This window comes from Muntiacus reevesi, chromosome 3 (assembly GCF_963930625.1).
Source record: "Muntiacus reevesi chromosome 3, mMunRee1.1, whole genome shotgun sequence".
NCBI classification, from domain to species: domain Eukaryota; kingdom Metazoa; phylum Chordata; class Mammalia; order Artiodactyla; family Cervidae; genus Muntiacus; species Muntiacus reevesi.
Window position 1 is genome coordinate 100,188,859 of NC_089251.1, and position 16,147 is coordinate 100,205,005.

Genomic DNA, 16,147 nt, shown 5'->3' on the forward strand with positions numbered 1-16,147 from the left:
CGCTGGCCTACTGTTCCCATCTCAGGAGAGACGAGCCTGTGGTCTATATGTGGGGCTCACCAGTGGGTGCCCGTGGTAAAGAATGCATCTGCCAATGCAGGAGACTAAGAGACACGGGTTCAGTCCCTGGGTCAGGAATACCTCCTGGAGTAGGAAATGGCAACCCACCGTAGTGTTTTTGCCTAGAGAACCCCATGGACAGAGGAGCCTGGTGGGTTACAGTCCATGGGGTCCCAGAGTCAGACATGATTGAAGTGACTTAGTGCACTCACATGAATAGAATTGAAAATTTTAAAATAGCTTTTTTTTTTTCATTTTTCCTATGCAAATTCTGCTCTTTGGCCATTGTTAAATTTTGGTTTTTACTTCTGAGTGAATGAATCATGAACCCTTGAGAATTTGTTTTTTTACACGCTGTGAGCTGACCGGTTCCTGGGGGGACAGGTTGAAGCCCAGTGTGTAAGAGGCTAGGCTTTCGTGGTTTTAAGTATTTGCTTAGAGTGAGTTGGTATCCCCGGCGCCCTACAGTGGTAACCCCACATTGACTTTGCATTTCCTCCGTTTGCAACCCTGGATCAGATCCCGGTGGTTCACAAGGGTTTAACCAGTGGTGAAGCCGACCAGCTCCTGAGAGGCGCTGCCTGGCCACGTGTGCCCGCAGGCTGATGGGCGAGGGCTGCCTGCGGCCCTGTCTTGTCCTGGAGCCAGAGCCTTGAACCTGGCTCTCTGCATAGGAAGCGATGCTTCCTTTAGTTTGGGCTTTGCGGCCCTTCCTTGGGCGTGAAAATGGTTTTGGAGCTAAAATTTCTTAAAAAAAAAAATCGACCATTTCGGTCCTAGAGGGTGTATGGTAAAAATTGAAACTGGTTCGACACGATGGTGCTCAGCTGAGTTGCTCTGGGGACTTTTTTCCCCAAAAATAAGTCCTGTTCCTAGACCAGAGCATGCATCCCACTCCAGTTCCTAAAACATTTTGATGTGAGCGACTTATCCGTTTAGTGAATGACCTGAGACTTCACAGCAACTTTCTTGTGTGGTAGGGACCTGTTTTTCTCTTGCAGATGTACGTCTCAGGGGCAGGGGCAGTGTATGGGATGAGCCACACTTGACAACCTTAGTTTAGGAGAGTTTTCTGTGGAATAAGTGCTGGGGGAGAGACTAAAAGAAAGTTTCTTGTTTATTGTCTGGTTTTTCATCCTTTGAGAAATTTCTTAATGCAGGGTAGTCTGGAAGTGAATTCTGGATCTATACTGTCTTAGTAAATGTTTGAATTTAGACCTCCAGGCGTGTGTAGTCGCTCATTTCTGACTCCTTGTTGACCCCGTGGACTGTAGCCCACCGAGCTCCTCTGTCCATGGGATTCTCCAGGCAAAAATGCTAGAGTGGGTCACCATGCCCTCCTCCAGGGGATCTTTCTGATCTAGGAATCGAACCTGCCGCTTCTGCATTGCAGGCGGATTCTTTACTGCTGAGCCACCAGAGAAGCCTACAGTGAGTATAAATTTTGCTAAACTGGTCAAAACAACTTGCCAGCCTAATGAAATGGGGTGGTATGTCGCACAAGCACATACGGTTGTCAGTTTAAAAAGAATTGGCTGATACTTCAAGCAGTGGATGAGTGTCTGGGATTCTCTCTCTTCTGTCATGTGGATTCTGTCCCTGGAAGCCTTTGAAGCTTAGAACCGGGTTTCCTCTGTAAGGAAGCCTGACGAACACGACAGCCGCGCTTCGTTTTCTCTCAGATCCTTGTTTCTAACAGTTGTGGGAAGGAAGTGCTGGAGTGGACCCTTCAGCAGGTGACCCAGGCCAGTCTTCATCCTTCCTCTGATGTTGTGCAGGCCCCGGGGCAGGTTTCCCCCCTGGCTGGAGACCAGTGTCCTCCTGAAATGGGAGGGTGTTGCATCCAGTCTGCAGGGGTCAGAGGAGCCCTTTAGGGAGTTAGTTGGTGGAGGCGTGCTACGCTGAACTGGAGTGACCCTGTTTAATTCGTGTTGCACGTTGGGTTTCTAAACTCGTGCCAAGTCACTTCAGTCCTGTCCGACTCTTTGCAACCCGTGGACAGTAGCCCGCCAGGCTCCTCTGTCCATCAGGTTCCCTGGGCAAGAATACTGGAGTGGGCTGCCGTTTCCTCCTCTGGGGGTTTTCCTGACCCAGGGATCAAACCCGCGAATCTCTGTCTCCTGCGTTGGAAGGCACGTTATTCACCACCAGCACCACCTCGGATGCCCAGGGGTAGCCCGACTGCTGCACCCAGGATCGGAGCCCACAGAGCGGTGGAGCCTGGCCAGCAACCGTGTCTCTGGAGGGCGAAGGGCATCAGGAGGACGAGGAGAGACATGAGAACCTGAGCAGATACAGACCTTCGACGGCACCGGGCGGGACGTCGGTCGTCCCAGAATCCCATAGCTCTCACACTCATCTTTGCCCCAGCTTCCATTCTTGGCCTGCACGGGGACATGGCACCGCCACTGACAGACGTTTTTGTGGTTTGCAGAGGAGGCCTTAGGATCACCGCCTCGGCCCGGGGAATGGCCTTGTCACGTAGAGGTTAGGTGGGGCCTTCAGTGGGGTTGGTACAGGCTGGTCAGTGGGTGAAGAAACTTGGGCTCCAGCCATCTTTCTGATGGACTCCTCACCACACCAATCAGATTCTCTGCTCACTTGAACCTTTCGGTTTTCTTATTTTTTACTCAGGGTTCAATTCATACAGTGTTTATATTTTCATGGGATTTTCTATAAAAAGGGCTTCCCTGGTGGCTCAGATGGTAAAGAATCTGCCTGCAATGCAGGAGACCTGGGTTTGATCCCTGGGTTGAAAAGATCCCCTGGAGAAGGGAATGGCAACCCACTCCAGTACTCTGGCCTGGAGAATTCCGTGGACAGATGAGCCTGGCGGGCTACAGTGCATGGGGTCACAGAGTCGGACACGACTGAGTGACTAATGCTTTTCTACAAGAGCTTTGGGGCTGTGCTCGCCTGTGTCCCTTGGAGGGATCCCTCCCCGCCCCCACCCCCCGTGTTTAGCACCAGTGTGCCTTTTAGACACAGGAGCTTTGTGAATTTTCTAGGGGAGAGGAATCAGACAGCCCAACTGCGACAGACGTGTATTTTGAGGCCAAATACTTAAACCATCAAATGTCCAAACACAATGATTCCGTCCTTGTGATTATGCAAAACAGTGTCTGGAATTGAGGTGTGATGTCTTCTCTCTTGATACGATGTCGGATAAGAAGAGGCAGCTGGCTCTTGTGAACTTGTTTTAAGTGGGAAGCTTTCATTATACTCATCCTTCGAGTGTGTTATCAGTCACCATATATCTGCATTAACAGCTAAGCGCTTCACTTAGCGCATGGCCTTGATAAACTTTAACTGCATAAATAAAATTACAGGGTTTTACAGGTCTTAATTGGAAAGCTGTTGCGGATGCAGCTTTTCAGGATTCTATTTTGGCCCCTTTGCTTGGGTCTCCACTGTTATTAAGACAAAACACCATGATGCTTAAGACCTTCAAGTGAACTGAGGAGAAGAGATTTTCGTCACCTGTTTCCTGCCGCCAGCATTAAATTTCTTAGAGGAAGCCACACGTACTCTCTAGTCAGAAACTTTTTTATATTCGTAGTGTAAATTCTCATTTCCTCCCCGAGATCTGATGATGGGCCAGGAACCCAGGTTACCGAAAGCTAGTAACCTCAAAATTTTTAACACTTTATTTCTAAGGAACGGTCTTAAGTGAATTAACATGTAGAGTTGTATGTTTACTTGTCAAGGGTCTTCAAAAAGCATTTCTCTTTTCGTAGTTTTGCTGGAGTAAGTGGTGAAATAAATTGTGTGGCTAGGAAGTTGTCTCTGCTGTCGGTGGAAGGAGAATAGCTTGGACTATATTCATTTGGGGGGTTACTTTTGTTTTTCACAAGAAGACTGCATAGTCAAGTCCTCCATGATCTCCTGGAAGGAATCTTCTCATTGTTCAGTTGCTAAGTAGTGTCTGATTCTGCGACGGCAGAAGGACGTCAGCACCCCAGGCTTCCCTGTCCTCCACTCTCTCCTGGAGTTTGCTCAGACTCATGTCCATTGAGTCGATGATGCCATCCCAAGTATCTCATACTCTGTCGCCCCCTTCTCCTCCTGCCCTCAATCTTTCCCAGCATCAGGGTCTTTTCCGATGAGTCAGCTCTCCACATCAGGTGGCCAAAGTATTAGAGCTTCAGCATCAGTCCTTTCATTGAGTATTGAGGGTTGATTTCCTTTAGGACTGATTGGAAAGAATTCTAAGACTGTAGAAATAAGAGACACAGCTGTCCTGGGGACAAAGCGAGCAACAGTCGTGTCGTGTGTCTGCCTGCGCCCATCTAGACCTAGTGAGACGCGGCCACACACGGCACAGAGCGGCGTGTTTCAGAGAACAGATCGGGCAGGACCGGAGTGGTTACGGAGCACCTTGCCGAGAAAGGCACGGGAGGGTCTGACTCAGGACCGCACCCGGGCCACACGGCAGCAGCTTCATGATTAAACGGAGGGCTGATGACTGAGAGGGATTATCTTTGTAGTCCTGGGGGACAGAGTCTAGATCTGGGTTGGAGAGTGAGCAAAGAACATTGTGGGCCCCAGAAGGGAGAACTCGGGCACCCAGTGCCCATCAGCAGAGCTGCAGTGCCTTAGGAAAAGCTCTCCACCTGTCCCAGGCCAAGCTACCAGGCATCGTGGCGCAGGAAGCTTCTGCCACATCCCCACCTGCTGGCTTCTCCTGGGACTCGAGTGAGCTGTGTATGTCCTTGGATGTAGGCATAAAAACTCAAAATCTGTGTTTGCTCCTGGAAAAGCATGAACTGTGGGGGACAGCTCGGGTGACATGGGGAGCTAGGTCATTAGAGGTTGAATAGTTAGTTAAGAAGGCATAGCATTCATCCTAATGCTTTTAAATTCATAGTTTATTGTAAGAAACAGGTGACTGTCGCAGGCAAGAGATACAAACACTGGTTTCCAGCCTCATAGCCTTGGCTTTCTGGCAGTTTCCACACAGTCAGACTAGAAATTGATCAAAGCAGCTTATTTTGATTTTCTTACTCACGGTCACAGAAAAGCAGTGGGCAAACACGTGTGGAAGACTGAGTATGAAAACGCTGGCTGTAGCTCATGAGTTTTCTTCTTGTTTTTTGGTCCCAGCAGCTGTTTATAAAGCACCATCCTGAATTCATGCAGCTGCTTAGAGGTTCACCTACATGTGTGCCAGGGAAAAACAGGTTTGAAAACTTCACGAGTAATGATGCTGTGTACCATCGCTTTATTTCACTTCCCTTTCGTTTTCATGCAGTGGCTCAGTGGAATTGATAAGAGGATTATCAAAAAATGAAATGATGCAGTTGGGAAGTAGTAGGCCAGAGAGTGTGTAGCTGACTGGGCTCTGGCTCATTTGCTCTGTGAGAACCTCAGAGTGGAAGGAGGCTTCTGAAAGCATTCCTGCAGCTGAGCTGTCACGGCAGCACCCTTCTACCCTGTGGCTGGGGGCTCAGAAGCATCTGAGACAGCTCAGGCCCTCAGATGGGTTTCCAGTGGAAATGGTGGCCAGAGGGCTAGTGACTTCCTCATCCTCCTTGTCCACTGTGGATAAATCTTCGTTAATAAAGGTATTTCCGAAGATAGCCCCCTAAGTGAGGAGACTGTTGGATTGAATAAACATCTCAGAATTTTTACTTCTGCAGATGAATAGTCTTAAGGGACCGCATGCAGAATCAGTGCTTCCTCTCAGCATTTTTGGAGCATCTGTTTTAGAATTGGTTTATCCCTGGTTTCAGAGCCTTACAAAGTGGTTCTTTACGGCTTTTGGTTCAGCCCCTAAATGTCAGGAGGAGGGACTTTCTTTCCACTCTTTCTTACTGCTCCACAGTCCCTCATAAATAGGAGGCAAAATGAGCTCTTATTTGCCTAAGTACATGCTGTGGTATGTTTAAAAACAATCATTTCTTCAAAGTCATACATTCAGCATCTCTTCAAGGAAGAGAAATCCTTTCTCAGCTCTGAGTTGGAAATTGATTCAGAGCTCAGTTCACGTTGATTAGTTGAAAATCTGGTCTCGATTCTACCCCAGTGCTTACATTTCAGTGAACATCTGAGAACAGTGCGTCTGAGAACTGTGCAGTATTGTTTGGTTTCCAGTTCTGCACTTGCAGCTACTATAGTGACATGCTGGGAACTCAAACAGTCACTGGCCCAGGGATGTGAGAGCATCCTGTCCCCAAGGATGACCAAGGCAGTGTGCGCGCACGCATACCCCGTGCTCCCCTAGCCCCGCCCCCAGGTGCTCACAGCCCGGGGCTTGGGTTGGAAGGATGGCAGTGAACGTCAGACTGGGACCTCAGCGCCTTTGAACACCTGCCGTTCGGAACAGTGGGGTAGAAGCGGTTGGGCATTCAGGAAAAATCAGGTTTGGCTTGACTGATGTCAAGCTCATTACACAGTGGCAGTCTCGTTTTCTTTTTTTTTAATGTTCCCACTCTTGCTGGCAGTGCTACAGAAAGTCCTTTCCGAAAGCCTCAGCCTGATTTCACTATCAGCCACTTAACCACGATATTAATTTTTTTTCAATTGCTGAACTTTTAAGATTTGGAATTACCCTCTTGGCTGGAAACTAGTTCTGTAGCTGAACCACAACAGTCTGTTAATCAAACATTGCACATCTTTCAGTAACTCGAGAGTTCTTTGGTGTTGAAAAAGGTCCTCCTTTCTACCTACCTCTACACTGGAAGAGAAAAATAGATTAATCATACACCTTGTGGGTTTTTTTTTTTTCATTTTCTATAGGAAATCAGGTTACTGGTAAGTGCTAGATTTCATAAAATTGTTTGCAGGAGGTTTGATGAGAGTTTAATAAGCATGTCTCACTTTTGATGGAATTGCCTGCATCTGGCATAGTTGTATTCTAAGCTTTTGTGGGGGTGGGGGTGCTGAACTGGGTCTTCATTGCTGTGTGAGGGCTTTTTCTGGTTGTGGTACACATAGGCTTATTGCAGTGGCTTCTTCTGTAGAGCATGGGCTCTAGGGTGTGCAGGCTCAGTGTGGCTCACGGGCATCAGTAGGTGCCCTGTAGCATGTGGAATCCTCGTTCCCGCACTGGGGGTTGAATCCATGTCCCCTGCACCGGCAGGCGGATTCCTAACCACTGGACCACCAGCGAGGTCCTGCATTACCAAGCTTTGATTAGTGGCTTTGGTTAGAAATCTGGGCTCCCAGCAAGTTCCCAAGCTCAGGAGGATGTTGCGGGGTCAGAGCTGGCCTTGTGTGGACTTCTGGCTACAGCTTTAGAACAGTAGTAGCTTTACATTCCGAAGAAGGCAAGGGCACCCCACTCCAGTACTCTTGCCTGGAAGGTCCCATGGATGGAGGAGTCTGGTGGGCTGCAGTCCATGTGGTTGCTAGGAGTCGGACACGACTGAGCGACTTCACTTTCACTTCTCACTTTTACGCATTGGAGAAGGAAATGGCAACCCACTCCAGTGTTCTTGCCTGGAGAATCCTATGGACAGAGGAGCCTAGCGGGCTACAGTCCACGGGGTCGCAAAGAGTCAGGCACAACTGAGCGGCGGAACAACAGTTTTCCATTAAGAGCAGTTCCTTGTGCCTTTTTGTCTTCCCTCCCCTCTACTGTTTTATTTCCCACCTTTATGTGTGAAATGCTTTCTTAAATGCTGAAACTGCATTTTCTGTGGGTGAAAATACACCTCATCACTATCATTTCCCGTTTGAAGAAATTTTTATGTGTATGTAAAATTGCCTTACTTAAAAATGTGATCTTTTTATGTAGTAATAAGAGCTTTTGTTTCCAGTAGAGACCCATTTCATTGCTAGTGAAAATGAACGTTGCTTGGTCTCGTCCGGCCGTTTGCGACCCCATGGACTATATAGTCTATGGAATTCTCCAGGCCAGAATACTGGAGTGGGTAGCCTTTCCCTTCTCCAGGGGATCTTCCCAACCTAGGGACAGAACCCAGGTCTCCTGCATTGCAGGCAGATTCTTTACCAGCTGAGCCACAAGGGAAGCCCAGGTAACATTTATGGCTATTTAGCACATTGCAGACAGCATAATGATGTTTCTCTTTCTTATAGAGATACTAATGTAAGTTATCTTTTTGATAAGTGGAGTATGTGCAGATGGGAGCAGGCAGATAGTATCTAGAAAGGATTGTAGGAGTCAGGGGGTGGGTGTTGCTTTTTTTTAAGTATCCCCTGCCCTTTAATGCCAGCAGCTCCAGGTTCCCCTTCAGAAGACAGAGCCATGGATCCCTTCCTCATTGCAGTGGTCAGTGCTCTGGTCACTGTGGAGAAGAATTTCACAAACTGATGATAAATAAAAAGCCTTCGTTCTGGCTCCAACCAGTGCTGCCCTGGGACTGATAAGCTGATTCTCAGGTCACCCAGACCCCACTCTTTGTCCTGCTAGGTTCTCATGTGACATGAGGCCACATATGGCAGACACACGACATTAAACTAGTGATGAAGTTAAGGAAAGGTTCCCCCCATCGTCCCCCAAAAAGGAGATGTTTTGTCACTTAAGAAATAATCTTCGAAACTTAGGTGGAAAAAGGCCATCGTATTACAGATTAACACTACCTTTTTAAAATACAGGAATAGGATGCTTCTGAAAATAATTAAAATAGAATTTTTGCCTCACTCTCTTACTTGAAAACCAATATTCTGTATACCCATTGGCTAGTCTTTATTGCAGGATGCGTGTTGGTCATTAAACATTTTAGGTTTATAAATTCAAGCAATGAGAGCAGTATTTACTTCTCAAAAAAACTGCCCCAAATAGTGATAGAGTAGCCCAGACAATCAGTCTCCTTTGTAAAAGTTAGTTTATATTGTATGTCACTGTTCTACAGAAACTTAAAAAAAAATACACCTAAGAAGAGTGGCTGGACTTCCCTGCCGGCTCAGTGGTAAAGAATCTGCCCATCAATGCAGGAGACGTGGGTTTGATCCCTGGGTTGGGAAGGTCCCGTAAGAGAAGGAAATGGCAACCCACTTCAGTATTCTTGCTCCTCCCATGGAAAGAGGAGCCGATGGGCTACAGTCCATGGGGTCACAAAGAGTTGGACATAACTGAGCAGCTAAAGAACAATAAGAACAGTGGCTAGCTCTCTTACTGATCTGTTATTACAGTTAGTAGGTGATCTACTAAGCCTGGGCTAACCTGGTCATTACCTAGGGTTAATGAGAACTTCCAACTCCCAAGGGTTCTCTGCAGACACAGGCCTGGGCCCCAGGGCTGATCCCTGGCTTCTCCCCTCTGCTCAGTGTTTCTCAAGGTCTGGTCTGTGGACAGTCTGTTCCAGGACCTCATGTAAGAATGTGGCTTCAGGGGCCACCCACAGATGCAACCCACCTGAACCTCCTGGCCAGACCTGGTGGATATGTTTCGGTGTGTTTATTGATGCTAACAGTCCATTACAGAACTCTTCTTTCCGTAGAAGCAGCCTCTGCTTATCTCCTACCCCAAGACGATGAGTAAGTCGCCTCTGGTCCCCAAAGTTCCAGGTGCTGGGTTGATGCAGTCACTGGGTGCTCGTTTTGAGATACTGGACAGGCTCCTGTGGTGCTTCCAGCCGCCAGACCTCACATGAGTCAGATGGAACCTTCTTAACCACACACGTCAGTGAGGGTTTTAAGTATTGGTAGAATTCAATAGATTTCATCTACTGCGTGGGGGAGATTTACCGAGACCTTCCTCTGTTTTGTGTTGTTCAGTCGCTCAGCCGTTTCTGACTTTGTGACCCCACGCCAGGCTTTCTCTGTCCTTTACCATCTTCCGGAGTCTGCTCAAACTCATGTCCATTGAGTCAGTGATGCCATCCAACCATCTCATCCTCTGTCGTCCCCCTTCTCCTCCTGCCTTCAGTCTTCCACAGCATAAGGGATTTTCCCAATGAGTCATCTCTTCGCATCAGGTGGCCAAAGTGTGGGAGCTTCAGCAGCAGTCCTTCCAATGAATATTCAGGTTGATTTCCTTTAGTATTGACTGGTTTGATCTCCTTGCTGTCCAGGGCACTCTCAAGAGTCTTCTCCAGCGCCATAATTCAAAAGCATCAATTATTCGGTGCTCAGCCTTCTTTCTGGTCCAACTCTTACATCCATATGTAGCTACTGGAAAGACCAGAGCTTTGATTATACAGACCTTTGTTGGCAAAGTGATGTCTCTGTTTTTTAATATGCTGTGTAGGTTTGTCATAGCGTTTTTTCCCAAGGAGCAAACATCTATTTTGTGTTATAAGAATACAGAGTAGGAGTATCGTTGTCCAGAAGAAGTTTAGCATTTAGTTGAAATGTAGCCTATAACCCACAGGATTGCAAGCTCATGGGAGCAGGGCTGGGTCCTCTCTGGTTGCTGTCCCCAGACCATCTCCTGAGTAGTGTCTAGCTCACGGGCATTCACATCTGCTGGGTAAACTAGGGAGTGTCTTAAGTTGCTAAACTTTGGGTAACCTGCCGGCAGGTTTTTTTCTCCAGTCTCTCATCTTTGGAAAGCACACAGTCTAGATTTCACAGACTCTCTGGATACTTGGCACTGTCTTCATTTGTGACTCTAGGATTGGAGGCAGATTTACCGTCTCAGAGAGAGCCAAGTACAGTAAGAAGTGAGTGGGGCTCAGAATCCGGGAGAGCTGGGTGACGGCCGGCTCTGAGCAGCCATGTGGCGTCCTGGGTGCTGGTTTGCTGAGGCGTATTGGTGCCTCCCTGAGATAATTCCACAGGTACAGATTCGCAGTGGGCATTCAGAGAAAAGAGGCTTTCCTTTCCCTCCAGCGTCAGTTAACTTGGTAGCAAAGTTCAGGGGGAAAGCTCGTGATCACTGATAATATAAAAAGACAGTAATGGTTTGGTCCCTCTGATAGACAAAATCCTTAAAGAGCTGCAAACCCAGGAGATGGGAGCGAACTATGATCTGCCATCTGGCATCACATCTAAACTGAAACTGTTTTCTGCCAGTTTAGCCATTTAAAATTTAATTTTAATAGGCTTATACAGAGTAACGATAGAACTGTTTGTGTGATAAAGGTATAGCCAAGGCAGTCTTCTGTGCGGTGGGAGAGGCATTCAGGGGACGTGCCTGGCTTATCCCAAAAGCTTCCCTGACTTCATGAGGGGTCCTCGGGGAGTCTCCGCTCTGGCTCCTTCGCACCGTGGATGATTCTGGAGAGGATCCACAAGTGTTCTTATTCGGTGCCCTCACGTGTGTGCACATGCGCACATGTACACAGGGCGCCCTGCTGCCTTCAGCCTTTCTGGGGTCATCCATTTCCCTCAGGTGAGGGCTGGGGGACAGGAGTTGGGGCAAGAGATTAAGGAGACATGGTAGAAACTCAAAAAAGTTTACTTTTAAGAGATCTTACAGAGCCAAGAACCCACACCACTTTTATTTGTAACGATAAATAGAACTCCAGATATGGCATACAAGAAAAAAAATTTTTTTAATGAAAACACAAAACAGGAAGCTGTGTTCATGTTATGGCAGAATCTGATTATCATAGGTGTTTAAATATTTCCCTGTGGTTAAAGTGGAGCATGTGTGTTTTAATTGCCAGTGCAGCATGCTCTTTTTAACAGGAAGTTAGCACAAGCCGCATGCGAAGAGCAGTTGAAATCCAAGAATCTCCTCTCTCCGTGTTACCTGTGTCACCCAGATGTACTCCTCTGAGTGTGGCGAATGCTTTTCCTCACGATCCTTGGAGGATATCATCTCCCTGATGCTCGTGGGATCTCTGAACAAATCACATTTTTTGGTGCTCCATATTTTGGCTTTGCATGGGGCTCATTAGCCAGCAGCTGAATGTACTGGGTGTGTTTGGGAATGACAGCTTAATGAAAGGGCGGACCTCCCTCCTCTTTCTCCTTTCAGACGGGCTTCTGCTCTTACCCCCAGAGCATTTCCTCTCTCCGTGTGGTGTTTGCACACTTGAGGCCATCTTTGTTAACTGCATTAATATCAAGACAAAACATGCAATTACGCTTTCGTTTGGCCCCGCAGTGGTGCTGGTGTGGACTGGCTGTGAAACCAACTCATTCATTTCTCAGGTTTTTTCTGACTTCACTTTGAGTAGGACAGCCATTTCATCTCATATTCCTCTGTGTCATTTTGACATTTTCCTAGGAATTTCACCTTACCTCATGATCAAAATATAGTTATTGTCTGGACAGCCTAACTTACGTTCTTGTATGTTTCAAGGGTAAGTGGCTTCTTAGGTGGTAAAGCATCCATCTGCCAATGCAGAGACACAGGTCCAGTCTCTGGGTCAGGAAGATTCCCCTGGGGAAGCACACGGCAGCCCACTCCAGTGTTCTTGCCTGAGAAATCCCATAGACAGAGGAGCCTGGTGGGCTACAGTCCACGGGGTCCCAAAGAGTCAGACACGGCTTAGTGAGTAAACAGCAGCTGCAGCATGTGTTGCTTGTACCGTTTCTGCCTGTCTTTGCCTTCACGAAATAGACGTGTGTAATTCATCAGCTGTGGTATATTTAAATGTGGCACTTCTGAATCTCTGGCATCCCTTATTCATAAACCAGAGTTTACATAGCAGAGCCTGCCTGCCGCTGTAATCTTGAATGGGTGATTGTAGCTCTTGACGTCTGGGAACATCCCATGTGTAAGATGGGCTGACTTCTGGAAACTGACCTTCGGGACTTACTGAATGATCCATGGAAAACAATGTGATTTTTGTTCTGTCTGTTTTCATGCAGCTTCCATGAGGCAGTCTCAGGCTGTACCTGCAGATACACGCCCAGAGATATGGATTGCCCAAGAACTACGGCGTATCGGAGACGAGTTTAATGCATATTACCCAAGAAGGGTAAATGATGTTTTCTTTACCTCCTTTTTTGATTCTGTGCTTATTCTGGAAATGAGCAGTATTACCTAGGTGTGACCTACTTTTCTTTCTCCTTTTCCATTTTCCGTTTCTTTTATGGCTGAATTTAAGTGGTAGCAGTTAGACAAAATACAGTGTGAGCCAAGGGGGGTTGTAGGAGCACAAACCTTAAATCCTCCATGCTTGAAGAAAAGGGAATATTTATATATTTGAAATACTTCCACAAAATTATTAACGTTGTCTTCAAGCCAGAGGGGGTGTTATCTTTCCTCCCTTGAAGCAGATTGGGTCAGAGGCAAAGAATTTTTAAATTTCCATCTTTACGCAGCCAATGGGAATGAAGCCAGCTCTAAAGTAACAGTCTTGGACCTTCGTGACGGTTCCGTGGTTGAGTCTCTGTGCTTGCAGTGCATGGGGTGCGGGATCGATCCCTGGTCGGGGAACTGAGATCCCACATGCTGTGGGGTGCAGTCAAGAAGATTAGGGGGGAAAAAAGGTCAAGGTAAAAGTCTCCCCTGCGATTTGCCAGGCAGTGAGTCAGGGCAGGAGCGCCTTTCTGTCCTCCCAGTCCCCGCCGCTCTTCTCAGTGTCCGTTTACTGAAATGTGTTAAGAGGCCAATACATTAGCCTATAATTCGGGGTATAAAATTTTTTATACCTCAAATTGATAGCACTGGAAATTTTTGAGGTGTGCTGTTGGTTTAAAAGAAAAAAAAAATCAGCCTTAGATCTTGGGCTGCAGACACTGTATTTTATTTGTTTTGCTCAGTGGCATTGTATGTTACCATTTTGGACACCTTATTTCCATGGAAGACGTGTTAAGCTGTGTAGGCTTTAACTCAGGGAGGTAGGCTCCTAGGAGCATGTATGACTGCTTCTTGTAGGGGTACACCAGCACACACATGAGAAGATGTAATTTCGGCTTGCTTATCTTTTTTCTGGGCTTCTGGTGGCTCAGTGGTAATGAACCCGCCTGCCCATGCAGGAGACCCGGGTTTGATCCCTGGTTCCAGAAGATCCCCTGGAGTAGGAAGTGGCAACCCAATCTGGTATTCTTGCCTGAAAATTCCGGCGGACAGAGTAGCCTGGTGGGCTTCAGTTCATGGGGTCACAGAGAGTAGGACACGATTTAGTGACTAAACAGTGACAGCACAGCCTTTTTTCTGTCCCGTGTATGAAGATATTTGTGTTGATTTATCCAAAAGGAAGCACTTAATTATTTTCTACAAAATAAGATTTAATATCATTCTTTCTGTGTTACTTCTCATCTGACTCCTTTTTTTCCAGACATTATGCTTTCATATAAATCCCTTTTAAAGATTCTTTTTTTGTTTCTCCTGGAGGGAATTTATGCTTTGGACACCCCAATGTTTTGTCCTTTTTTAAATGTCAGTCTTTTTTGTAGCTAGCTGTTGCTAAGTAAATTGATGGTCTCTGTAAAGTTGCTTTCAATCTTTCTTATTTTCCTGTTATATGTGATGCTTGCTAAGCTTTTGTAAAAATACATAGAGATGTTTTCCAATTACAAGTCTTTTATTTCTCCGGTATAGAATCTCCATCAAGGAGTTCAGGACTTTCAGAATACTCTTACAGGCTCCTCCTCACACCTTCTGTTGTGTGTGTGTGTGTGTGTTTGATGGGAAACGTGTGAGCCTGTCATTAGATGGAACATGTCACATTGATGAACGGGGTTCAGAATTCCTTATGATGCTGTGTCTAGCTGGCAGAATGTCCCACAACCTGATGGGAACCTGTTCACAGAGCATAAACCCCCTCTCAGCCTCGATCTGCAGTGGCACTCCTCTTTGCAAGGTGGACTGTTGTGTAATTGGCCACGGAAGTTAGTGTTTGCAAGTCCTCTGCCCTGGTTTCTCTGTTGGGATTTTGGGGTTACTGTATGTGTGTGTGTGGACTTGACTTTCCCGCTGGACTTGGAGAGTGATCAGAAGCAGGGCCCCGGGATATCTGGGATGTTGGTCCTTGTGCTGAGGGGGGAAGGACATGTGTCCTCCCAGGGGGTAGGCGAATGCATCCACCATGATTCGGGCGCGTGTCACAGATCCAGCAGGAGGAGGTGACTTCACATGGCCGTGGCAGCCGAGCAGGGCGAGCAAGGCTGTAACTGGCCGCACGCTGGCCCTGCCTCCCCCATCTTCCAGGGGCAGTGGAAGCCCTGGGGCTCCAGGTCTAGCTTGGGTGGGGCTCCCCAGGAGAGGTGAGGCTGTTGGGCCCTGGTGGCTTCAGAGTCCCGGACGCTCAGGACACAGAGAGCAGTCGTCAGCTCCATCCTCTTGGGAGCTGACTGAGAGCCTTTGACCAGAGAGCCAGATGGGTTTAAGGAGATTTTGCCGAAGTTTCTCTTTAAATGTATATGGAGTCAGTTGCCATTCCCTTCTCCAGGGGATCTTTCCAACCCAGGGATTGAACGCAGGTCTCCTGCGCTGCAGATGAATTCTTTACCGTCTGAGCCACCAGGGAAGCCCTTGTGAAATATCAGTGACTCTACAAAGGTTTCCCTGATGGGCCTGGTTGGTGCATCTCCGTGGTGGCCCTGAGTGGCCAGTGGTGAGAAGGGCTGACGTGGGGTTGGAGGGGTTGGAGCACAGCCATCCCCATGTGTAGGCGGTTGAGGTGGTGGCCCGTCCTGATCCTATGCAAAGGAGACGCAGGCTGTCTGCTTGTGTCATTACCTGCCTCTCCACTGAAGAAGGGAAAACAGCCTCAAACACTTCATGCCTTCTCGCTCCATCTCCCCCACCCAGTGTTAGTGCACGGTTTAATGTAGAACGTGTTCATGTTTTGTTTTTTTTCCAAATGAGATATAACCTATTTATTCTCAGTGTTTTGGGTAAAATAAGAAGTTAGTTTCATTGTGATATGCTGCAGTATTTTGTAATTGTAAACCTTGGCATCTCTTTTTAAAAAAAAGAACCAATGCAAAAATATAGTCGCTAATCCTTTAAAAGACCCTAAATTTCTGTGAAGGCTAGAATATTGGGGTAAGAGAAGGGGATAGACTGTAACTTAAAACATGATTTTTCTAAAATGAAACATATCTCCAGATCTCATAAATAGCCTGTTCAGACTGAAACTCGGAGTGGTGACCCAGTGACCCCAGGGCTGCGGACGCCTGTCTTGAAAGTTGTCAGATTCCAAGCGGTCCGTGGTCTGCAGTCACACTGACGGGCCATTGTTGAACACGGTGGGGGTGAGGGGCGGCTGGGGGTGGACATCTGAGCGGGAAATGGGAGGCATTTTGCTTTCAAGTTGGGCGCTGTCTGTCCCCGGGA

At 47.3% G+C, this 16,147-nt stretch overlaps 1 protein-coding gene across 5 annotated transcripts in view; it reads left to right on the top strand.

The window, feature by feature from the left end:
- BCL2L11 (BCL2 like 11) overlaps window positions 1-16,147 on the top strand; it is a 48,029-nt gene that overhangs the window by 17,380 nt on the left and 14,502 nt on the right. For all 5 annotated transcript variants that reach the window (XM_065929830.1, XM_065929834.1, XM_065929835.1 and 2 more), the window contains one exon: window positions 12,730-12,839. In XM_065929830.1, the coding sequence (XP_065785902.1) occupies window positions 12,730-12,839 (110 nt within the window). The remainder of the gene's footprint in view (window positions 1-12,729; window positions 12,840-16,147) is intronic.